The sequence below is a fragment of the Eucalyptus grandis genome, chromosome 7, assembly GCF_016545825.1.
Source record: "Eucalyptus grandis isolate ANBG69807.140 chromosome 7, ASM1654582v1, whole genome shotgun sequence".
NCBI classification, from domain to species: Eukaryota; Viridiplantae; Streptophyta; class Magnoliopsida; order Myrtales; family Myrtaceae; genus Eucalyptus; species Eucalyptus grandis.
In genome coordinates this window covers 13,825,746-13,851,933 of record NC_052618.1, presented here as the reverse complement: position 1 = coordinate 13,851,933, position 26,188 = coordinate 13,825,746, and the positions used below count along the sequence as shown (strand labels likewise).

Genomic DNA, 26,188 nt, shown 5'->3' with positions numbered 1-26,188 from the left:
ATTTCATATGGTCCCTAAATTCTAATCTATTGTACGATGAGGTCCCTAGATTTTCAATATATGTTCAATTTAATCTATGAATTATATTAAAATATTTAAAATGTTGTCTCCAAATTTAAATTGTCATATTATCCTCACTCGAGAGATTAACTTGAAAAAAATGTAAAAACTATTTTTTGTTGTTAGACCAATCTAGCTATTATAGAACTTATCAAAGATTCATTTTAGTGCGTAAATTTGAGGAATCAATTATGAATTTCAACCTATTAAATTATATTTCTATCTATATTCTATTCATTCGTTCGTCATGCCCGGTCATTGATATCTACCTACATTTATAATACTTGTTTTCCACCTATGTCCAATATACATGTGGAAGAGCTTCAAACTAGATATCAGCGTGCCTCGGGATCCCGGTTGTCTCGGAAACAATGGGTGCGCACGTCTTCGGAATGGCGAGAAACAGCGGCGAAAAGATGGCCGAAGGCGTGGGGAGGGTGACGAGGGAAGTCCTCTATAGTGATGTCGCGGAGTTTAAATCGGCGAAGAAAAAAGACTCCAACTCCTTCAGTAACCATAATCGAAAAAATTGCCGTTTCCCTCTCAACCTCTTGGCCTGAACGTGAAGTCAGTTACATGTGAGTTTCAAAGCCTTGACTGAGATTAATGGGTGGACCTGGTGAATTCAATTCTGATGGGCTTGAAGGGAATGGGCTACACAGAGGGCACTCAGTTGATGAGTTTGTCTTGGGTTGTGCAATGATAAGCCTAGGGCTTCGGAATTATTTTTGAACTTAGGCACAATGTACAACATGGTCCGTAAGCTTTAATTTATTTAATATGAGCTGAACTTTAATTCAATATGTGATGTGATTTTCGGATTTTAATCTATTCAATGTGGTTTAATGGACTTTTGATGTATGTTCAATTTAATTCGTAGATATGTAAAAATATTTAATGTTTCTTGTGTATCACCCAACGTGGTAAGTAGGGGTGTCAACGGAAAATTGAACCGAACCGAACCGTTAGAAAAATCTTTCGAACCAAACCGAAACCGAACCGAACCGAATACGAACTGAACCGAAATTTCAGTTCGGTTCGGTTCGGTTTTTCGGTTTTTAGCTTTTAGTTTTCGGTTTTTTTTTTTTTTTTGGGTGGGGACGGCTTACCTTCTGTATATGCTCCTTAAAAAATTATTAGATTAAACAAGAGCTTTGTCTTCTCTCAAAGTCTGCGTACAATCACCAAGAAAATAGTTAGCTGTAGCTAAGCAAATGTCGCTGAAGCTCATCACTGCTACAATGTTAAACGAGGATGAACTACACCGAACATGAAAGAGGACCTAAAAATTCCCACCAAGAAAACCAGAAAACAACCCCTCGCATCGCCCTGTAACTTCCATCGAAATCCCACATACAACAACTGAATCGGCAATCCTTCCGTACAGGAAAAAGAAGAGCCGAAGCAGAAAAACAAAAACCCACAAAAAGAAAATAGCAAAAATGGTAGACGGACAGAGTGTTCCTCGGAACCAACGCAGCAACACAAATCGAGTTCGCGTCGCAACAGAAAAACAAAACCTTCGCCTCAACACCCACCAAGAAAACGTCTCAAAGATTAGAACAAATGGAGCAAAGCAAGAAAAAGGAAAAAAACCCAGATACCCTCTGCATGCGACCCAAATGCGGCAAAGACCGAGAAAAAGAACAAAAAGAGATCTTTGCAGAGGAAGATGTAGGCAAAGCGATCAAAGGAGAATCTTACCGATTTGAACTAGCCTGGTTCACGAGCAAGCAAGAGGCGTCGCAGATCTAAAGCCACCGGCGGCCCCTCAATCCGGAAGCAGAGCGCGCACATTCATGCTCGGCCCCTCAGTTGCCGTCGCCATCACAGAAGGAAGAGGGACGAAGGAGAGATTTGCAAAAGAAAGGGACCCTGTCCCTCAATCGGTCGCCGTCGCCGTCGCAGTCACCGTCGCCGTTGGGAGAACTTAGACGGGAACCGATAAAACCAAGACGAGACACGACGAGAGGACTCAGAGACGGGAGTCGGGAGAGAACCGATAAAAAAAATTTCGGTTTTCGGTTTGTGCCTTTGTGGTTCAGTTTTCGGTTCGGTTAACCGATAAAAAAAAACCGATAAAAAAATTTCGATTTTTGATGAAAACTGAAAAAACCGAACCAAACCGAAAAAACCGATTTTTTCGGTTCGGTTGGTTCGGTTCGCGGTTCCGGTTCGGTTTTCGGTTCGGGTCTTGACATCCCTAGTGGTAGCCCAATATAAAAGAGTAATCACAGTCAAGCAATGTTATGAAGAAAATCCGAACTTGATGTGTTTGTATATTTACTATTGCATTAAAAAGTCATGGTTAAAATCTAATATTTCACGTGACAGTGAGACCTAACATATACAGAGTAAATACCGATCGCCTATTTTCACCTTTTCTTTTTATGTATAGTCAACAAATTTACATCTATGCTACAATATATTACGATGGTGTTTACTAAGAGTAAATCCAAGGAGAGTAGTTTCCAAATTTGCAGGTTATTTGATAACATGATTAAGTCTTGAAAACTTAAATATTTAGCACTTAGTAAAATTAAACACATTTTGTTATCATAATAAAAATAATCTTAAAAGGTTTAATTAAGTCAGAAAATCACCAAATTGCCTGGCAAGGGAAGGCCACTTATTCATTCAATAGAAAAAATATACTTATTGGCAATAAGAATCTTGCTAAATATTTTGCAAAAAAACTTATTAAAGGTGCTCATGCTTAGTTAACAAACTGGTATTATTTGGTATTCAATATTCAGTTATTATGGAGCATATTTTACTTTCATTTTCAACATTGATAAATATAAGTACTGAAAAATTGAGAGCCTTTATGGCTTAATCGAGGCTTTTAGCTCGTACAATACATGAAGTGCGAGAGATACAGAGAGACAGAGAGGGGCTTACTCCGACGTGGAGAATTATGACATCGGAGGTGACACCCCTGAGGCCTCCTCGGCTCCATCCACGACCGATTTTGCCTTCCCATCCTCACCGTCGACTCCCCCCCGCGCGTCCGCCCGAATGCGCCGAGAGGAGCAGCGGAGCTTGGAACGCACCGCACGCGAAACCTCGGGGGAGCTCGGCTTGGGATGCGGATGCGGCGTAGATGCAGCGGAGCCTGTGGGCAATGAGGCGAGACGGGAGGCATCGGCGATGCAGTGACCGGGCGACGTAGCGATGGAGGCGGAACCCCCGTCAAAACGGAGCGGAACCGAAAGCATAGATGAATGGAAACCCAAGAAATGTGTGAACGGAAGAAACTGATACGAAAACCGAAAAAACAACTGCAGAGAAACGCGTCAGTCGAACACTCCCTCCGTTCACATCGGCCCCCACTCGCCGTCCTTTGTCTCGCTGCTAGCGCCAATTTCCGAGCAATACTTCCGTGGACAGGACAAGATCGAGCGTCGATTTATGGGTCCCGCCCACGGCCGCATAATTCGACGGACGATATCGAGCGGGGCTCACGTGGGCGCGGAGAACGGCGCGATTTCTCCTCCCGCTCTCCCCTATTCGAGTCACGTGAAAAAGATCCTCTGAGAGAGAGAGAGAGGGAGAAACAGCAAGGAAAATAAGAAGTGAAGAACAAACGTTGAATCCCACCGTGGAAATTTCATTTCCCCCTCCACTTCACCGAACCATTTCATCGATCTTTCCTTTTTTTTCCTTCTTCTTCTTCTTCTTCTTCTTCTTCTTCTTCTTCTTCTTCTTCTTCTTCTTCTTCTTCTTCTTCTTCTTCAATCTCCTCCCTCCACCATCTCGACCATCTCTCTCTCCTTTTCGATCTTGCTCTGCGCGTGTCGCGAAGGGGGCGCGGGATCATGCCCCGCCATGGAAGAAGTCGAGGGTCACCCGCATCTCCCGCCTCGTCGCCGACCTCCAGTCCTCCCCGCTGCGGCGGCTCCTCGTCGTCGAGACCGGCTTCCCCACCTCCCTCATCGACCTCTTCGTCGAGGAACCGCGACCGCCTCCGCAAGCCCTCCCGCCGGAAGGCTGAAAGAGGAGGAGGAGCCGCCCGAGCCCGGATCTCCGACCCCGTCCTTCAAATAAGTGATTAAGATAATCTCAATTAAGGGGCTGAGTTTGCCGGCCAATCAAATCTTTATGAGCCGACTTCTTAAATGACTGAAATTCTTGTCCAGAATTTGCAATTGATTAAAAAATGCATGAATTAGATTTCTACCGTTTGCTTCCTCCTTTGCTTTTCTACCGTTTGCTTCTTCCTTCGCCTACTGCTGAAGCAAAAATTGTTGTTGTCCCTTCCTTGCCACCGTAATTCGTTTTTAGTTGATTTTAAAACCGCTGAAGGAGCGTTATGCAATCTTTTGAGGCCATTTTGCCTCAGTCTTAGAAGGTTGAGCTGAAAACTTTCGGACCCACCACGGCACCGAAAGTTTATGCAAAGCCAAAGGCACCATTAATAGCAGCCACACACAAACAAGAAACAAAGAAAGAATGAAGTACTGGGTTCCAGTAGCCTAGCTTATTGGTCCGAAAGACAAAACGTAACATCTAGAGAATGGTTGAATTACAAAGGAAGAAAAACCAAAAAGCAAGGACCAAGAAGACCACATGACTCCATATGAAGTTCAAATTTGACATCAACTAGATTGTGACAATGAACTCAAGAAGTTTCTTCCTCATTCCTTGGAGTTTAGTCAATGCATCATAGATGTCCATTCGCTCCTTCGAAGACTCAAGAGAGCAAGTGATTCCTACTTGATGATCAAAACCAAACAATCCTTGATACTACACCAACTCTTGTTCTTGCCCCTGGAGCAATTGTTCGTCTCTTCTCCAACTCCTCGATTTCCGAAGCAAAATGGGATCAATTGCCTTCTCCACTCGGTCTGCCAAAGCTGCCTTCGTGAAGCGATGAAGGTCCAACCCATTTTCAAACATGTCATCAATTGACCTCTTGCCTGTGAACATCTCCAAAACAAGGACTCCGAAGCTATACACATCTCCTTCTGTAGATACTGCACTTCCGACGCCATACTCTACAACAATCAACAATGTATTGATGCAAGGTGAATGATTAAGTTTGAAATATATTCTCGGTGACGTTTTATGTCTATGGCTTTTTCTTTAAGGATCTATCTACAATTATGTGTTCAAAGAAACAAACTGAATGACCCAAGGTATGCTTCATTACCTGGAGCTACGTAGCCAAAAGATCCCTTTACTCCAACAGAGCTCGATTGATCTGCTAAAAACTTATGTGTTGCTTCTAGAAGGAACCTGGCAAGCCCAAAATCGCCTACATGTCCATTCATTTCATCATCAAGAAGGACATTACTTGGCTTTAGATCACAATGAACTATTGGCATTTCATAGTGATGATGGAGATAATCTAGTGCACAAGCAACATCGATTGCAATATTCACTCTCTCAAGTAGACTCAACTTGTTTCTCTCCGTATATTGTGATGCAGTTGGGTGCAACCACTCATCCAAGCTTCCTTTTGACATGAATTCGTAGACCAGTGCCTTGAAATCATTTCCATTAAAATCAAACCCAGAACATGCCGTGAGTACCTTCACGAGATTACGGTGTCGGATTCTTCTCAAGACCTCGCACTCGGCTATGAAGCTCTTGGAAGCTCCATCACATGTAAGGTCGAGAATCTTGATGGCCACAACCGAGGCGAGTTTGATCAAGCAGCCCTCTATACACGGACCCAAAACTGCCCACGCCAAGCATATTGGTGGAGGAGAATCCACCTGTCGCTTTTAGGAGATTGTGATAAGAAACATGCAAAAGCCCATCTTCAGAAGAGCTTGAAGCTAATGTGTTCTTATTGTGTCTAAACCAAAAGAAGTATAACAAAGACAGTATCCAAGCTACTCCAACAAGAGCAGAGACTGTAGATATAAGAATTTTTGCAATTATTTTGACTCTTTGTAGTAGCATTTCGGTAGTTGAAAATCTGGGAGACCCCCGCAAAGCTTCTTGTTTCCAACGACCGAAGTTGAAATGGCACTTCTGAAAACTCCTCCTGTAGGCAATGCACCCTTGAAATCGTTGTAAGATAGGCTCAAATTCATCAAATTTAGCGACTCCAGAAATTTCGGGATATGGCCGGACAATTGGTTGTTGGAAACATTCAAAACCTGAAGGCCTCTCATGGAACTCATAATTGATGGTAGGGGCCCTTCAAAGAAGTTATCCTATACATATAGGCGTTCCATGCTTATGCAACTGCCTATACTGCTTGGAATCTGTTGAGATAATCTATTCTGTCAAGACGTAGTTCGCCGAGATTTTGCAATTTTCCAACTTCTTCTGGAAGGGAGCCAATAAGACTATTTCAAGACAAGTCAAGGTAAATCGACAAAGATGAGATGCCCATAATTTCTGGGGTACATGACGCGACATCCTCAAGTTCGACCCCGTTCGATAAAGTGAAATGGGCATTTCGTCGCGTCTTTTATGGCGCCTTTTCTCTCGATCACTCACGAGTTAACTAACCTATAGGTGAAGCCGTTAAGGGATGTATCGCCTGTAAAATCCCTAAAAGCTACCTAATTGGTTAGATTGAGCTAAAATCACGTCCGATCGATTTTAACCACGAAATCAACTCGATTTTAATCGAATTTTAAGCATGGCCATAATTCTTATTTTTAGGATCTCGTTTCATCGCTCGTCAATTTATTTGACGAATCAAATTTCAATAAAGAAATTATCGGAAGAAAATCAAGACCAAATACAATGGAAAGGAAAATGAAAAGTGAAAAGGAAAATTTGCATAAAAGAATTATGCATTTCCTTTTCTTTTTCCTCTCTCTCCCTCTCTTTTCTTTTCTTTCTTTTTCTTTTTCTTTCTCTCTCCTCTCCCCTTTTTCCCCTCCCCCTCGTGCGAACTCCCACCACTCATTTTCCCTCTCTCTTTCTTTGACCGGTCCAACCCTATCCTCTCTCTTCTCTCTCCTCTTTCTTCTTCCTTCCCACACACGACAGAACCAGCTCCTATCTTCTTCTTCTTTCTTCATGCTCGAGCGAACCAGAAGCTGCAGCTCGCCGAGAACCGCTCGCCGCTCGTCCCGCCGCCGCACCGCCGCACCACCGCCCGCGTCCGCGCGCCCTCCGCCGTCCGCACACGCCCAGGCCGCGCGACCCAGCTGCTGTTCGCTCCTGTTACAGCTTCGTCCAGCCATCCCCGGCCACCTTCGGCCACCGCCAACCCCGCCGGACCACCCCCCGCGACCCCCTCGCCCTCCGCCGGCCTTCCCCCGCCGCCCTAGCCGCCGGAGCTGCTCCGTTCAGCCGCGACCAGCAAGACCCACGGAGTGGGTTTCAGCACCTTCGGGCCCGCTTTTGGGCCGTTTCCCGGCCCCTAACCCGAGCCGTGCTTTGGGAACAATCGTTCCTCGCGTCGCCGCCGTCGGATTGATCCGATTTGCAGGCGATTTGGTGAGTAATCTCACTAATCCAGGATTAGTGGCTAATTATGCTTTAAGCTGGTTTAGATTTAATTAATTATGTTTAGGTTGTTAGATTAGAATAAATTAGCAATTATTAGTCAATTGTGATGTGATTTAGATAAATTGATTGTGTAATTAGCAAGTAGACGTGGTCTAATTATTGGAAGTGCCTCGGGATTTTTCCCTGACCCTTAGTGGGCTCCAATTAGGCTTTTCGGGCCTAAGTGGATATTTTTGTATTTAAATATTAATTTTCGGAATTAAATTAAATAATTATTTATTTTCCGAAAATTCAAGGGAGATGGTTCGGAACCGGAATATTGTGCTGATGACTGTGGTGAAGTTCGTTTATTTAATCGGGCTTTATTTTGAGCCAAATGGGATTTTTTAATATTAATTATTTAATATTTGAAATTAATTAATTAATTATTTATTTTTCGAAAATTCAACTGAGATGGTCTGGAACCGGAATATTGTGCTGATGACCGTGGTGAAGTCCGTTTATGTAATCGGGCTTTATTTTGAGCTAAATTGAATTTTTAATAATAATTATTTAATTTTCGAAATTAATAAATAAATTAATTATTTTTCAGAAATTAAGAGGTTGATGGCCGACGACCGAAATCTCGTGCTGGATTGTCATGGCGCAGTCCGTTTATTTATTTGAGCTCCACGTTGCGTGGAATTAAATAAATTGTGATATTTTGGGAATTTACCCTAAATTGATTGGAATTGATTGAGATTGAATTATTGGTTGGTAAATGGCCAAGTATGTTTATTCATTGTTTGCAATGCCTTGCTGAGTTGTAAAGTGAGTAGAATTGTGAGAGTGATTTGAATATACTCTTGGCTAAGATCCATCAAATATGTTAATATCGTGTGAAAATTGAGTGGGTTGATGAGTATGTGGGGATTCATCCCAAGATTGATCAATGTCGGTATTCAATTAGAATTTGACTATGAGAGGTTGTGAGTTGAACCTCGGAAGCCGCCGAAGTATGGCTATGCCGTTGGGCCGAGATTTGCCACCGAATTTGGAGTCTGGCCGCGCCCGATAAGGCCGTAACCGCCACCTATTAAAGGTCGCGCCCGTTGGCCGTCAAATTGCCACCTATTAAAGGTCGCCTGTTAAGGCCGTAATTTGCCACCCGATAAGGGTCGCGCCTGATGAGGCCGTAATTTGCTACCTAAAGATAGGTCGTGTCATTCGGGACTGTAATTTGTTGCCAAGATATTTGGTAGTCTATGCTTGTGAAGTCGTGAGTACTATTTGAACTCGAATAAGGGAAACACTGGGGAATAGTCGAATTGACATGAAATCGACTAGGTCGATGGATCGAGATATTGATCTCGTGATGTAATTGCTTGGGTGCCTATTGAACTGTGCTAATATGCGGGTGGAGTCTCGAGGCCAAGGTAAGTCCTCCGCCTTGTGCGTGTTTAGGCAGCCTCTCGGTATAATAGTTTACTAATCGGGCTTAGTGGGGTAGAACTCGTTGAGACGTAGTCTCATCCCAGCCTTTGGGGAAACCATTTCAGACCCCGTCAAGAGCCGAGGAGGAGGAATCCGAGAAGGAGAACTCGGAGGTGAGATCTGAAGAAAAGGATTTTTGGAAGAAGAAGACAATTATGAGAGGGGCCTTGAGTACGGCCTAGTTCATCTAAGTTTCGTCTTCTTTTGAGATCTCCGTTTTGATGTGTGAGTAGTAATGAAAGGGTTTGTGGTTTGTATAAAAGTGTGGTTATAAATTTCAATATGAAAAATATGGCCCCGTTTTCTATCCCATCGTTTTATTGTCTGGGATTTTAATTGCTTCCGCATGTGCTTAATAAATGAAAGGGTCGGCGATACGTTGTCCTGGGATATCGCATTATAAAATCGACCAAGGTAGAAGGATGTGTACGTGCCCGAGGATCGGGGCGTGACATGACCGCTGAGGTTGTTGGTCGAAAAGTCCAAGAGAAGTAGATTTTGGCAATTTTTAAGAGACGATGGTATCAAGCCCCGAAAATTATTGTTGTGCAAAGACAATTCAATTAATAACCTTAAATTCCCAAACGATTCCAAGATTTGCCCCGATAATTTATTTTGGCCGAGATCCAAAATCTTCGCTTGTTCAAATTTCCGATCTCGGTAAGGAATGTTTCCCGAGATGTTATTGCTCCACATCCTCCTACAACCGCTCGATCCGCCATTATGATCTCTATGCGGAGTGCACCGACTTGGTGACAATGGCGAAGCGCAAGGACCACGAGCAACCTCTCACATTGTGCTACTCCCAAACGCAAGAATAGAGCCCCGATCTCGACATGTGCCGGAGAGCATCGCTAAGGGATGCTGGTGCTACTATTGCTGAGCATCGCGATTATGGCACGCACTTGACCGTGTGAAGGAAGCAATGGAAGCATCGGTGGATAATGGAGGAGATGAGGCGAAGACATAGGGCATATGATGATGAAATTTCACCACAAGATTAAAACGCAAAAGTCCATGCTTGCTATTATGGTCTCCTCGTCCATCAACGTAACTAGACTTCGCTAACATTGCGCACAAGCTTTTCCCTCCGAGATTTACTCTATGTAATTAAATTCATTGTCTTGAATTTCCATAAATGTGACTTTGTGGTCCGCTATGATTTTTATCTATGAAGCACCAACATTCTCTAAAAGCTTTCGTGTCATGTCGAATACTTCAACACGTATTCGACACTCTCGGACACTTGGTCAACACGTGTCGGAAAATTCGATGCCCGGTCAATTTTCCTAACACTCTCCGACACTTGAGTCGGAATCGACATATGAGTTTCCGACATGTGATTGCGATATTAAGGTCAATTTTTAAAATTCAATAAATGAGAAGTCAAAATATAAACAAAACAATAAAAATAATAAATTGAGAAAGAAGAATACCTAGTTTTCTTTTCTCTTCGACTCTCACTTATCGTAATACACAATTCACCTTTAAGTTTTTTTTTTCCTCTTCCAACATATCTAACATGCAGGTTCAGTAATATGGATTACTTGTTTTTTCTCCAAGTTTTATGAATTATTGAAATAGAGTTGAATTTGTCAAATTGAAATAATAAAGGATATTAATAAATTGTGAATTAATGTTTTTAATGTATATTCATTTTGGGCTTTTTAATTATTTATTTATTTATGAATTTGATTCAAATTAATTTGATTGAAATAATCATAAAAAAGAAGATTTATTATGTATATATAAACATATATTTCTAATACACTTGTTCCAACGTGTTGAAATTTTTATTTTTGAGAAACGATGTGTCGGCGACAGGTCTTGTGTCGCGTATGTCAATGTCTGCTATTTAGGTTTTTATTTCCTAGTGTGGAGTTATTATAACTCATATGGTGATTCAGTCACCACGTTCCAATGGACATTTTTGTACTTTGTAACATAATGATTAAGATCCTTTGGGTTTCCTATTTCAGCTTTTTTTTTTTTTTTTTTTGGGGACTCTGGAATGATTTTGAAATTATGAAAAATCTATTAAGAAAGTCTTTGACATTAGGGATCAAGTTATGCATGCGATTAGTTCAGATATTGAAGAAATAACTATATAAAGAAAGTCGCATAGATTAACAGAAAACTGATAGAATCTACTGTCAAACTCTATTTGAAAATTAACCAATACTTTGATAAAATTCCTCTCTGATTCTAACAAGGAAGAAGTGTACTCTTCCCTACCGCGCACATATTGCCAATTTGATCTCCAAATATTTTGACAAGCAACGGGAAAAGAAAATATTCATTTACGGAGCCATATTTAAGAATGTACGATAACCTTGACCAAGTAACTGCAGAGAAAAACTGAAAAGGAGATGATCATATCCGGTTTTTCTTATTCCAAGAGTATCAAACCCTGTACGAATTTTAGATGGAGCAAGCACAACTCTAAAAAATAAGGGGAAGATACATGATCAATCACAAATGACTGGCTGAATGTGTGTAGCGAAGATCAATGCAAACAGAGGAGACAGAGACCAGCAATCTTCCACTGAAGATGGTGATACAATACCGGAGATCGCTAGGAAGAAGACAATGCAAATCAAATTGCCATGCTCACCAACGCTAACGCTTCCAAAAGATCTCCGCGTTTTACCAAGAAAGGAACTCCTCCATCAGTACAGTGTGTGAAGGGTGAAACGGAATTTTACCAAGTTAATTGCATATATGAATAGCTTCTTGAGACCATAAGGACTTTTCAGAATTTTTAAGACTAATACCACGTCCTACAACACGAAAGTAACGGCACCGTGTATCAAACCACCACAAACAGCCAAGAATCCTGCCAAAAGCTTAGTGAGTTAATATAGTGCAAACTATAGACAGAAAGCTCACATAACAGATGTGTATAAGAAAACGTAGAGTTTACCACTTAACTCCTTTTCAAAAAGTTAAGACATTTGAAAATCGTAGCCAAAATGGACATTCATTTCTAAGGCAGCTTCCCTTTTGCAAAGAGAAAAGGCAATACTTCCACAGGTCAATCTCTCGCCCTATCCTCAAAAGAGCCATCAAGACACCGAAAAGCTGTCTGCACTCCGCAGTCGCAAATGCCAATGTAGAAGTCAACCAAGATTGATCTCAGATGGATTTGCAAGTGCTAAAGTATGTAACCCAAAGAGAATCCAGGACCCATTATAGCATTGATAGAGTAAGACCAAATTTGATTTTTGAAGTCAAGCAAGCAATGTCATCAGACCAAAATATCAAAACGAGCATTCATGGACATTAAATAGTTGAATCTTTTAGCCAAAGTTCGCACATCAAAAGACTGATCAAGCAGATTTGTCCACCCAGAGAACAATAAAGGAGAGATGCAACATAAGGGACTTTGGCTCCAGCAAGTAACAGCAGTACTTCCAATTGCACTGCTACAAGCACAAAATATTTTTCAATCAGCACAGCATCAACTGCTTTAATATATCTGAAAAGAAACCTGTGTGCATACCTATCAGGAATATTCTTTCTCCCCCAAACAGAAGTTTCCTGTACCACGATGTTCGTAGGGACCAGAGCAGTCCTGATTTAGCAGTCATTTCCTGATCCTCCTCGAGTACCACTATCCCTATTAGGGCCACAATCACAACTGCAATCACCATCTTGGTCTCTACCTGAACCTTGAGGCTGAGCTTTTTCCTCAATGATATTTCTCCCATCCAAGTCCATCCCATTCATAGCATCAGTAGCCTCATCCATTGCTTGCTTCTCATCAAAAGTCACAAAACCAAATCTATGAGAGCGTTCAGAGAACTTGTCAACCACCCCAGCATTAAAAATATTCTTCTCGGAGTTAGTTTGCATTATATGACAGGCAAAATTACAGATATAAAAACTCGTACTTCCAACTAGTAGATGGAGTCTTCGACACAGAAAATCTGTGATAAAAGGTACATTATATGCGGCATTGACATCCACGAATGTCAGCCAAACCCCATTCAACTGCAACAGGCAGATGGTGAATAAAACCACTTACCTCAAGGGTTAGACTTAAAGCCACAATTTGTCAAGTGTTTTGCTAGTGTTTCTCCCAACTCTTTTTGCCAATTAGGCATAGCCTTGGCTTTCAGATACAGGCCATACAATAGATGTCCCGGTTGTAAGATTTACGCTGGCAGCAGATACTTGAGGCTGTCCAATGCTAGAGCAGAAAAAAAAGAGAAAACACGCTGGGTTCAAATCACATTCAGAAAATGACAGTTCTCACACTTGGTTTAATTAAAGTCGATGACGATTCTTTTCATACGAAAGATGGCTTACAAGAAAGACAAAAGCAGAGTGGCAAACTCACTTGATTTTCCAAAATTCTCTTCATACCCGCTGCACATCCCCCACAAGTCATTCCCTGCAGAGACGAAACAGAGACACTCAAGTGGCCGCACACTGAAAAAAGGAACAGGATACGCACCGCGTAATAACATTTTCAGCATTATAATGCAGGGAAAGTTGGACAAGCATCAACAAAATCGAAGCTTTAGCTCGTACATTCACATAGAGAGAGGGGCTTACTCCGACGTCGAGAATTATCACATCGGAGGTGACGCCCCTGAGGCCTCCTCGGCTCCATCCACGACCGATTTCTCCTTCCCATCCTCACCGTCGACTCCGCCTCCCCCGCCGCCACAGCCGCGTCCGCCGAATGGGCCAAGAGGAGCAGCGGAGCTCGGAACGCACCGCAAGCGGAACCTCGCGGGAGCCGGGGGAGACAGAGACGGCACCAGAGCGAGGCTCGGGCTGCGGATGCGGTCGGCGTAGATGCAGCGGAGCCGAGACAGGAGGCATCGGCGATGCAGCGACCGGGAGACGTAGCGGTTGAGGCGGAAGACGAAGGGGTTGAGTATTTGTGGGGGCTCTACAGGCAACTTAAGACATCCATGGTTTGGATTCCTCATTGATTATACTTTCATTTACCACTCTCGGGAGTGTTTTCCAGGGTGTATTAACGAGGTACTGTATTAATTTTGCGCCATGTGGCTCGGGCTATTTTGCTTTCCATACTTTATATGCTTTATTATTGATTAATTTGCTTGAGTATTTGTACATGGACATCTAGAACCATGTTAAGGAGTAAAATGGAAATACCACATGAAAAACGTCTTACTTAAAAGAGAAAAGCTAACAACAAGGTATTAGATTAATCTAGCATAATCAAATTCAAAAGAGTAAGATGGACGCCAAAGCTATTAACCAGCCCAAAAAAGGTTATTGGCTACTCTAGAGTAAATCAAATTCAATAATCAAATGAGAAAATCAAGTTGAAATTAATAGGATTCGGGAAGCCTATACCAAGTACTAATACCGCCTCGCAAAGGGAGCCTTTATGCGTACTTAGGCTCCGTTTGGGAACAGCTTTCCCAAGGATCCTTGAGGGTCTAAAGGCCTTTGGGCCAAATATTGAGCGTTTGGCAAATTTTTTTCACTTGCCTTTGCCAAAGGCAAAGCCTTGCCAAGGCTGAAAGCCCAAGGCAGGTTGGGGGCTGCCTTGGGCATTCTCGGCATGCTGGCTTTGAGAATAATAGATTTTTTCTTCCGAAATTATCCTTGTTAATTTTTCGTTTTTTCGGCTTTACCCCGACTACTGTTCATCGTCTTCATCCTTCCCTTCTCTCTACCGAGAGAACACGGCCAGCATCGCCGAGCGGCGCGCGCGAAAGGCAGGTGGTCCGGCGAAGGGCAGGCGGTGCGGTAAGGGCGGGTGGTCCGGCTAGGGTCCCACGACCGTCCGACGAGGGTCACCGCGGGAGGACGCCGGCAACCCGGATCGTGCGCAGATCTGGTCGCGCAGATCCGGGTCGCGGAGACCAAATCGCGAGCGCCGGCGACCTCCGCGGCGCGGTGGGTTGCACGACGGCTCGGCGGGTCGCGGCGGCCGAGATCATCGCGAGCTGGGTCGCGCGGTAGAATCGGCGGCACCGAAGCGACCTCCGCACGGAGTCGCGGCGCGGCGGTGGTCGCGCACCTTCCGGGGTCGCCGCGACCCGGATCTCACGATCCGGGTCGTTGCGACCCTCGTCGGAAGGTTGCGCGACCCGCCGCGCCGCGACCTCCGTGCGGAGGTCGCCCGCCGCTCGATCTAATCGCGGCGACCCGGCTCGCGAGATCTCGGTCGCCGCGACCCTAGCCGAGCCGTGTCCTCCACACGATGATGCTAGTCGGACGCCGCCCGCCCGCCGCTCCCTCGCCGGACAGCCTACCCTTCACCGCGCCGCCTCCCTTCGCCGGACCGCCTACCCTTCGCCGGCGGTAACTGGCGAAGCCCTTGGCCGGCCAACTCTCATTTTTTCCATTTTTTTTAATAACAAAAGCATTTTACAAATTTAACTTATCCAAACACTATTTTGTTCAAACATACTTCACAATGGACTTTCACAAGCACCATTTACCAAACACAATTTGCATTTTCAAAAACTCATTTGACTCAAGTATCTTTACATTTTCTCAAGGACTTTCCCCAAAAGTCTTCCCAAACGCACCCTTAGTGATCCGTCAGACCTCCTCAGGGCATCTTATAGCCTTCGGGAGGGTTCCAACCTTCCGAACAACGTGCACAAAATATTCTTGATTTTATAGGACTTTGAATCTTGGGCTATGAGTGTATTATAAGTTTGAATGCATCTTACTTCAACTACTAGAAGATATGTACATTATAACTTTGGATTAAGTGCTACCACATCAATTGAATAGTTTATTTATTCAACTTTCGTTTGTTTATACTAGGAATAATGATTGCGTGTGAGTTCGGTCGTGAATTCACTGCTTCTTGACATTATTTTGTTCCCATATTTTTGGGCCCTATGAATCTGAGTGATGATGGGCTTGATCGATTTTGGTTTTGGTCGCTAATTTGGAAGAAATAAGGATTAGGATGCAACAACGGTTGCTAAAAATAAGCGATCAAATAATAAGATAAATAAAATTAAGAAATAACTCATCCACTAGATTTACTCTAGGATGAGAGCAGCACAGGTGTAGATCAAGCGATAAAATAGAGATTACAATAACACTTGAGTCAATTAAGTATTCTAACTTTTCCAGCCTCTAATTTTATCAAATAACTCACAAGATATTTAGTCATCATAATTCTTCACAAAATAATATCTTAATCTCATAAAGGAATTCACTAATTTTATCCACAGGAATTAATTAGCTTCAACAATCTTAGATTGCTTGATGGTGTAATTCACGAAAAAGCCATCTACTTGACACTCTTCACAACAGAAGACCCAATTCTTATATATATAATTTGATCCAAAATAGAAAACTTATTTAAATTAGAAACTTCCTATTTGGATCAAATTTTCTTCACATAATAACTCTTTTATGGTAAGCTAATTTTTGTACAATTAAGGAATAATAATTCTTTAATTTTCTTTGCAAGCAGAGAAAACAATCATAGCCAATTTATACTAAGTAGGTCTATTTCACAATATAAGCAACTACATTTATTTAAAAAGTCTGATAATCAACTTTACTTCCGGATATCAATTATAATATACACCTTTTCCATAAATTACGATGTCATGATAAATATAGTTTGTTTCTCCACACAATATTAAGAAGATTATAACATTTTATCGTGAAAATTTCTAAATGAAATTCATGAAGGACAACTGTGTTCTAGAACAACCCGTGAGAGCTGATTAGGCGATGGGACATTTAAGTATGTCATTGTGCTTGTACTTTCTGTGACAGTAGTGGCTAAGTAGAACGGTGGTTGATATGTGCCAGTAGAACATATGAGAGACTTCTGAAAATCGTGGTGATTCAATGGAGAACTAGTGGAACATGATGGATAGGGGATGGGGGAAAATCTAAACTGTGTCATGGGTTGACATTAAGGATGTATTTGTTTCACTGAAATCTTATGATAAAGAAAAATATTTGTTATGAAAATCGTTTTCAAGGAAAATAGTTAATTTTCATTTGTTTAGTTGTTTGGGGAAAGTGATTTCCATCTTATCAGAAAGAGAAATCCTTTTCCTCCTATCTAAAATTGTTGTTTTCAGTTTTTGGAAAACATTTACGCTAGATTGATTAATTTTCCATCATACAAATGCCGCAAGTCAGAAAATAACTTTTCAAAAACAGTTTTTCTTCAAACAAATGGAATTTAAAAATGGAGTTTGCTTCTAATGTGGATTCGGAGGTGATTATGCTCGGTTTCGGGGGAACGTTGCATGACTGGCGACCACAGACCACCTTTTTGCACAGATTTGGCGGGAAAGAGTGCGACCTGCAAAATGAGCATTTCCTTGAAGGATGGGTGCCTTGCCCCATCTTGTTACATTGTCTCTAACTTACCTTCCCCTGAAAACATTGCTTTCTGTCTTTCATTAATAAAAAAACAAAAGTGAGAGGGACCAAAGGAATTTAAATCCTACTTCCCTTGTGGATTGTTCTAGCTAAAAGTGTCATGTGTAATGTGGCCTATTATGTGGTTGAATATGGTTTTTCATTTTGAAATTTAAAATAGTTCTTACACTGAGAAGAGAGCAAAATCTACCATAGTGAAGGAGAATTTACTTAAAAAGATATTACTTTTTAGACCCATATTAATACAGAAAGTAAATTTTCCATCTTCAATAGTTCTAGACGAATCATTTATTAATAATAGAGTCCACATTCTCATATTATAACCATGTGATTGTAAATTAGGATTGTATTGAACCTGTGGATATACAGCTAGCTAGAAAAGTAAACAAGCTGCAATTGGCAAATGCGCTTAATTGAAGAAGTGAGAGAATTCAAGTCTAGTCAACCCTATTCGTCTTCTTTCGATAGTGGCATACAATTGAAGTGGTTAAAGGAAGAAGATAAGGCAGTTGAAGAGTTCAAAAAATTAATATGGCGGTTGAATTTTTACCAACAAAAATTGTCTTAGTGATCCATAAAACATTATTTCGAATAAAGTTGTCCAATCTAGTGCCACATAGACAGCTGACGATGATTAAACGTCATGCTAGCAATTTTCTCGAAGCAATCAACCAAAAAATTACATTAGAATTTCACGCAAATATTTAAGACTACATTCAGAAAATTAAAAATTTGACTAAATTGGCATATATACAATAAATTTAAAACTAATTTGCTTTTTATCCTAGCTATGAAACAAGGCCATCAGAAGCATTCGTTTGGCAAGCCACAAAACGATGAGCTTTGGTGAAAACCACACAAAAGCCGCAACGGCAATAGCTTCACAATTAGAAAAAAAGAAAGTTGCCCGTCCGTAAGGGAGAGAAAAATAAGAGTTGCGAGTGTGTCTTCATAAAAGCTAGTTTGCTTTAAGTGTTTTGTGTGTGGTGCAAGAAAATTAAAATGTAATAGTTGTGGGAGATGATATTTTATTGGAGTGTTATACTTGTACTACAATTAGGTATAAATGTTTCTCAAGTTGCTTGGTATAATTTTTTTTCATATTCTCTCCACGACACTTCCACAACCAATTAGTAATATTTGATAATTCTTTCTCTTTCTTTGCTTTTCTTTATTTTTTTCCTCCATTTAGGCTGGTGATGGTCGCTGGTTGCCCTCACATAGCAGGCGGGGCCCAGATCAGTGACTTGCCGCCATGCCAGGCGAGGGTCAGATCTGGAGAGGGGCATGCGGCCTCGCTCAGATCTGGGCAATGGATTGCGCACCCACACCCTCACTTGTGGCTGGCGAGGGTTGGCATACATTTCAAACGTAAAGCCATTTCTTTATATTTACCACTTGTACCTTGAGTTTTTGGCATAAAATTGCACCACATCAAACTATCAACCTGTGCAAGATCATCCAAACTATGAGGAGGAATTGGAGAGACTTTACTTCTTCTACACCACCTTTTGTCCAAGAGGTTATTATGACCTCACTCATGCTCTGTTGTGGTGAATCACTAACGCTAAAATGACACTTTAAACGAAGCATTTTAATTTCAACTCAGCATGACCAGAGGAAGCGGAAAGCAACCGCAAAAGGGCAAAAATCAATGATAATAGTTTTACATAATTGTAGTATACTTCCACAGAAATAATGGGACAAAAAAGAAACGAGAGTGGTTCTTATTACAAATATGGAAAAAGAAGCTAAGTACAACCATGAAAATGAATTTCCAAAGCACCTCAATCACCATTGAACCGTTGAACCCGACGAAAAGTCATTGGAAGTCACCGATCTCAACGAGACAAAGAAGCCATACCTTTAGAGATTAATTTGGGAGGGTCATTATTGATATGCGGAAGGGAAAGAGTGTGATCATCTCAAAGGGGTGACCTGAAAACACAGGCGCTGATATAATAGCGAGAATCGTATGAATGAATACGGATACACGCAAAGGAACAGCGCCTGTGTTGCCAAGATCACCCATCGGAGATGCCTCCCTTTCTAGGGTCCGTGCGAATTTGGGGTGGTGGGTCTCCTGCCTCGAGCTTCTCTTATTTAGGGAGAGTCAAAGCTTGGGTACTCACAACATTATGTCGCTAGAACGTGCTCATCAGCGACACCCGACACCATTATCTTTGAGATGTGCTGTCCCTGCTTGTCGTATATGGAGGCGTAACAGACGAAAACGCTCCGCCCCAGAAAGAACGGGGGCTTGATAGAATAGTTTAGAGCTAAACTTCTGTGGAAGTCGCAAAATCATGCAACATGCCCTTCGCTATAGTAAACATCCATATTTACAAAGTGTGGACAATAGTACTTACGATATCCTGAAAGTGCTTCTGAAGCTAAACTTCCTATGCCCAGATTATGTAGCCAAAGATCTTGATTTCCGGCCTAAACCCACTAAATGTCCGGATGTCCGGTGGACTAGGTTGGTCAAAGCTCATATCCCAATTCAGAGTTTGCAACTTGCAGTTGCGCAAGTGGGCCCTCTTCCTTGTTAACCTCTGTGAAATGTCAAACCCTATTACTTCATGATAAATATCAGGCAAGCGAAGTATCGGCATGATGTGGAAAAAGAAACGCCAATCTTCATGTCCTGGTTCGGACTTTGATTTTGGCTCCCTGGACCCACGTGGACAACGCACCCTGTTCTGATCAATCAAATTTGCAGTCGTTGAGCTCGCTAGAACGAAATCCTGTCATCTTTCTTGAATTGGTAAAGAGAAATCGAAGCGGTGTATCTTCCCATTTGAGTCATTTTAAGGTCTGCATCTCATGAAGCGCGGTTGCTCAAAATACCCTTGCCGGGTCATTCAAGTATGTGAAACAGAGGCTTGCTCTGTTCAAGAACCGCCTCTGCTGGGTATGTGAAAGAGGCTTGCAAGTGAACAATGGGCAAGAAATGGTCATATTACTCGGACTATGAGACGTGCGAAACAACAATCCACAATTTTGTATACCAACTAGAACAAAAAGTTTGGGGTGCTGCAGAGATTTCTCCAACTTAAAATGACTTGAAACATTTACAGAGCCGTAGTTAAGAATTTTTAACCAAGTAACTTAGAGAAAATCTGAAAAGGAAATGATCATATCCAGTTTTTGCTAATGCTAAGAGTGTATCTCATCTAGGAGTTACAAACCCAGTATCGATTTCAGATGGAGCAAGCACGACTTCAAAAAGAATTAGGGAAGATACATGATCATTAATGCAGAAATGCAAGTCATGCACGCAAAGCTGCTGAAGTGAAAAGAACCATGTGTTTATAACAACATTGCCGATTCTTAGGAAGAGACGTCATTACACCTGAAAGGGAAATTTATCAAGGAAACCTAAGACAATAGCAGCACCATGCACATGGAGGAGACAGAGACCAGCAATCATGTGGGGAAGGTGCTACTGGATTTTACGGAGTTAATTGCATAAAGGAATAGCTTCTTGAGGCCAAAAGGACTTTCAGAATTTTTAAGACTACAGCCATGTCATATGACATGAAAGCAACGTGAACATGACCATGCATCAAAACAGCCAATAATCCTGCCAGAAACTTAGCAGGATTAATAGAGTGCTAACCAAATGTGTATAAAAAACACAGAGCTTACCCGCTTAACTCCTTTTCAAAAAGTAAGACATCTGAAAATTTGTAGCCAAAACGGGCATCCATTTCTAAGGCAGCTTGTCATTTGCATAGAAAAAACGCATTACGTCCACAGGTGAATTTCTTGCCCTATCCTCAAAAGAGCTATATAGACACCAAAAAGCTGTCGGCACTCCACAGTCACAAATGCCAATGAAGAAGTCGACCAAGATTGATCTCAGATGCATTTGCAATTGCTAAAGCATGTAAGTGAAAGAGAATCCAGTACCGATCATATCATTGAAAGCTTAAGGCCAAATTTGATTGTTTAAGTCAAGCAAGCAATGCCATCAGACCATAACATCAAAACAAGCATTCACGGATATTAAACAGTTGAATCTTTTAGCCAAAGTTCCACAACAAAAGACTGATCAAGCAGATTTGTAAGAATAATAAAGAAGAGATTCAGCAGAAGGGACTTTGACACCTCCAGAAAGTAACAGCAGTACCTCCAATTGCTCTGCTACAAGCACAAAATATTTTTCGATCAGCACAGAATCAACTGCTTTACTATAACTGGAAAAAATTTGTGTGCATAGCTATCAGGAGTATTCTTTCTACCCCAGACGGAAGTTCCCTGTACCACAATGTTCATAGGGACCAGAACGGTCCTGATTATCGGAGCAATTCCTGGTCCTCCTCAGGTACCACTATCGCTAATGCACCCTCCAGATCAATCACCGTTTTGATCAGGATCATAGTGCCCACCACCACCAACTCCATACCTGTCATCCCTCCCCCATACCTACCTCCCCAGCCCCCTTCATGAGGACACTCCCTTCCAAATGCCCAGGCTTGTCACACTTAAAGCACTCTCCACCTCCACCTCCATGTCCACCACAAGAGTCCCGACTGGATACAATCATGACCACAATCACGACTGCGATCACCATCTCAGTCTCTACCTGAACCTTGAGGCTGAACTTTTTCCTCAATGATAAGTCCATTCATTTCCTCAATAGCCTCATCCATTGCTTGCTTCTCATAACCAAATCCACGAGAGCATCCAGAGAACTTGTCAACCACCCCCTGCATTAAAAATATTCTTATCCGAGGTAGTTTGTATTATATGACAGGGAAAATTACAGATATAAAGATTGTACTTCCAACTTTTAGATGGAGTCATCAACACAGAAAATCTGTGATAAAATGTACGTTATATGTGGCAATGATATTCACAAATGTCAGCCAAACCTCATTCAGATGCAACAAGCAGATGGTGAATAAAACTACTTATGTCGAGGGTTAGACATAAAGGCAAAATTTGTCAAGTCTTCTGCAAGTGTTTCTCCCAACACTTTTTGCCATCCTTGGCTTCAGATACTGGCCATACAACTGCTATCCTGGTTGTCAGATTGACGCTGGTGGCAGATACTTGTGGCTGTCCAATGTTTAGAGCAGAAAAAAGAGAAAACCATGCCCGGTTCAAATCACACCCAGAAAATGACATTTCTCACACTAATTTTAATTGAAGTCAATGGCGATTCTTTTCATGAGGAAAAATGGATGATTCTTCACAAGTTACGAGAAAGAGAAAAGCAATGGTAAACTCACTTAGACTTAAGCCACAATTTGTCTGAGTGATTTGCAAGTGTTTATCCCCAACGCCTTTTGCCAATTAGGTATAGCCTTGGCTTCAGAAACAGGCCATACAATTGCTGTCTCAGTTGTAAGATTGACCCTTGCGGCGGATACCTGTGGCTGTCCAAAGTTAGAGCAGAAAAATAAAAAACACACAGGGTTCAAATCTTAGCACAAAAATTGATAAAAGCCATTTCTCCTGCCATTCTTTGACCCCACATAAGATCATTTAAAACCTTATTTCTCTTCACATATACGAGAGGACAAAAAGCGTAACCCGGGGATGACTGTTCTGTCACACTAAAGTTTAATTTAAGTTGATGAATAATTTTTTATTATGAAAAATGGACGATCCCAGTTACCTTAGAGATTATAATAGCAAAACGAAAGCAATGGCAAACTCACTTGATTTTCCCAAATTCTCTTCACACTCGCTGCACATCCCCACAAGTCATTCCTTGCAGAGACGAAACAGAGACATTCAAGTGGCCGCACACCCAAAAAAAATAAAAAAATCGAACCTTTAGCTCGTGCATTCACATAAAGTGCGAGATATATATATAGAGAGAGAGAGGGGTTACTCCAACATCGAGAATTATGACATCGGAGGTAACACCCCTGAGGCCGCCTCGGCTTCATCCAAGACCGATTTCTCCTTTCCATCCTTACCGTCGACTCCGCTGCTGCCGTCGCATCTGCCGAGAGGAGCAGCGGAGCTCGGAACGCACTGCAAGCGGAACCTCGTGGGAGTGGGGGAAATAGATGAGGCCAGAGTGAGGCTCGGGGTGCGGAGGCGTAGATGCACCGGAGCCTGTGGGCGATTAGCTGAGACAGGTGTTTGGCACCAATGATGGCATCACCTTCACCATAAGTTTGAGTGAAGCCTGATAGGAATTCGTCGCTAGCAAAGTGCTGACCACTATAACAATTTCTTCCTTATATTGACTCCTTGGGACCTTGAACTTTGCAAATTCCTTGAAAAACTCACAAATTGACTCAATATAAGGAAGAAATTCTTATAGTGCTAGCCAGCATTTACCAGGCTTCACTCAACCCTTGGGGATTATGCCCGAAGTCCTATCAGGCTTCACTCAACCCTCCGCGGGTTATGCCGAAGGTGATGCCATCATTGGTGCCAAACACCCACTTGCATCGGCGGCGATGCAGCGATCGGGTAACGTAGCGATAAAGGTGGAAGACGAAGGGGTTGAGGGAGGACGGAGATGAGGATGGAGAGAGAGTCTTGGATATGGTTGACTCCATCGAAGCTCGCTTTCTCTCTCTAAACTCTCCCTTTAAGCCTCACAGTTTGAGTAGAGCCACGGGACGGGAGCAAGGAGATGAACATGGCCACCTAATATGCTTACTTCATCACCACATAATCATATCAAAGATAGTAATTATACCAAATGAAATTTCAGCACATATACATCTCATGTTCCAAAAAATGAGAACCTTAGGTTTCTAGAGTTAATTGATCCGAAGCATACAAACTAAATACAATGCTAGAGCAGTTATTGCCCACACTCACTAAACTAGACTTGACCGATCAACTTACAAAATTCTGGGGACCCACACTAGCTCATAATGGGAAATACAACTTCCCCTACATTTTCCATACTAGATTTGTTCTGTCAACTGTTCTATTGAAAAGTACAATTTTTTAATGGATGACACAAAACCATTTCGTAGATAGGAGTACCAATCCAAAACTTGGTGAGTTCCACCAATGAACATGGAGTGTCGACTCTGATCCATTTAAAAAGTAATACGACTAGCCTCTAAAACTAGAATAAGAGATTTTTCTTTCAAATCCAACCACCAACCTGCATCCAAGTGTTCAACAAGAATAAGTAATGAGGATTTTAGAGTCTAAAACTAGCTATCGAATTAAATTGTTCAGTCAAATCAGGGACCACAATTCAGTCTCCATTGCCACGAATATGGTTTTTCCACAAGAAAGGCTAGCAAAAGCAACATATTTTATCCTTCATAATTTGCCCCTTTTTCCCTAGCTAGGTTCTCAGGGTTTGAAATTGATAAATCAATATAATGCATAAGTTTAGTCAGAACAATGAAGTTTTATTTGGTTGTCTTCTCTTGTCATGCATTGTGACTACCGAATTTCCACGCTAGAATAAGTACACCAAATCTCAATGAGCAACAGAGATTTCACCTCCACGTTGAGCTTGGTTGAAGTAAGAATTTCTGGACTACTCTCAATGAGCAACAAAGATTATGAAGCCAAGGCTAACCAATGACGATGACATAAAAAAATGTAAAGTTATTGCAAACACCATGTTGGACAAATGTAGCAACTCAAGGGCTGGCACATTTCACTATTGGTGACAACTCTAACTATTTGATTATAATCGTGATTGAGATTCTCTATACTAAAGAAAGATTCCTAAAGTGGCCAATTCAATATTTCAAAAGAAAACCTTTTACAGTCGTGCCTAACAGCTTTCCTTGTTACGTAACCTTTGGCCTTTTTTTTTCCATCTAACAAGGAAGTGCATTGTAAGCGAGTAAAACCTAACTCTTGATACGTATCTATGACAAGCCAAAGAGATATAAAAGCTTACACTTCAACCTAGTAGATGGAGTAATCGGCACAAAAAATCTGTGATAAAAGGCACGTTATATGCAGCAATGATATTCCCAAATGACAGCCAAACCTCATTCTACTGCAACAAGCATATGATGAATAAAATTGCTTACCTCGAGGGTTATGTACAGTCTTGGCTTCAAATAGAGGCCGTATAACTGCTGTCTTGGCTGTAAGATTGACACTGGCGGCAGTTATTTGTGGCTGTTCAATGTTAAAGCAGAAAAAAGAAAATAACACGTAGGGTTCAAATCTTACCGAAAACCATCGCTGCCATGGCCGTCGCCTCCAAACACCATCCATTACTACAACACCGCCATCGATCGCCACCGATCATTCGAAGATCTTCGAACACACAGCATCACAGATTATAATTCAACACATGAACAACACGATGAAAATATAAAAGGAGAAAAAGATTGAGAAAAGCTCACCTCCGGTGATCATTGTCAAAGCGTTACACAAACTCCGGCCACTTCTCACAGACCGGCACTGTAGACGACCGAGAAACGCCTCAATGAAACGGAGTTCTAATCACGATTGATGATCAAGCGAAACCCCGAGATAGCCATGGAAACTCGTCGCGGACGATGACACAGGCCGGGTGGCGAAGCTTCAATGGAGACCGAGATCAATCAGACTTCTCGGCCAGGGGAGAAACGGATCAATTTTTCACTTCTGCGTACGGTATCCGTTTCTCTCTCTAAAAAACGGTGCCTCCGAAGAAGGTTATCTACGATAACCGACGCTCCAGACGGTTTTCGACGGATGAACGAAAAGACCTCCGGTTAAAATCCCCTTCAAAACTACTTTTTTAGATAAAATTGCCTAATTCATGCATTAACTTTAAATTTATTTCATATGGTCCCTAAATTCTAATTTATTGTACGATGAGGTCCCTAGATTTTCAATATATGTTCAATTTAATCTATGAATTATATTCAAATATTTAATGTTGTCTCCAAATTTAAATTGTCATATTATTGTCACTCGA

General features: G+C 41.8%; 1 protein-coding gene, 2 long non-coding RNA genes and 2 pseudogenes across 4 annotated transcripts; all 5 read right to left on the bottom strand.

Moving 5' to 3' along the window:
* Nucleotides 1-5,055: 5,055 nt before the first annotated feature.
* LOC120295871 lies at nucleotides 5,056-5,970 on the bottom strand (annotated as a pseudogene).
* A 6,217-nt stretch (nucleotides 5,971-12,187) lies between these two features.
* On the bottom strand, nucleotides 12,188-12,794 carry LOC120296298. The gene is made up of 2 exons (XM_039318119.1): nucleotides 12,458-12,794; nucleotides 12,188-12,377 (listed from the first exon to the last, which is right to left on the bottom strand). The coding sequence occupies exons 1-2, from the start codon at nucleotides 12,678-12,680 to the stop codon at nucleotides 12,238-12,240; spliced, it is 363 nt and encodes a 120-aa protein (XP_039174053.1). The 5' UTR covers nucleotides 12,681-12,794; the 3' UTR covers nucleotides 12,188-12,237.
* A 276-nt stretch (nucleotides 12,795-13,070) lies between these two features.
* LOC120296299 lies at nucleotides 13,071-13,631 on the bottom strand. Its single transcript, XR_005553216.1, has 3 exons — nucleotides 13,516-13,631; nucleotides 13,298-13,351; nucleotides 13,071-13,147 (listed from the first exon to the last, which is right to left on the bottom strand). It is a non-coding gene; the product is annotated as an uncharacterized LOC120296299 (long non-coding RNA).
* A 7,806-nt stretch (nucleotides 13,632-21,437) lies between these two features.
* On the bottom strand, nucleotides 21,438-22,102 carry LOC120296297 (annotated as a pseudogene).
* A 77-nt stretch (nucleotides 22,103-22,179) lies between these two features.
* LOC120296300 lies at nucleotides 22,180-23,052 on the bottom strand. 2 transcript variants are annotated; one of them, XR_005553217.1, is made up of 3 exons: nucleotides 22,992-23,052; nucleotides 22,560-22,700; nucleotides 22,180-22,386 (listed from the first exon to the last, which is right to left on the bottom strand). It is a non-coding gene; the product is annotated as an uncharacterized LOC120296300 (long non-coding RNA). The 2 variants fall into 2 exon arrangements; XR_005553218.1 differs by having other exon boundaries at nucleotides 22,560-22,706; nucleotides 22,992-23,023.
* Nucleotides 23,053-26,188: the final 3,136 nt, after the last annotated feature.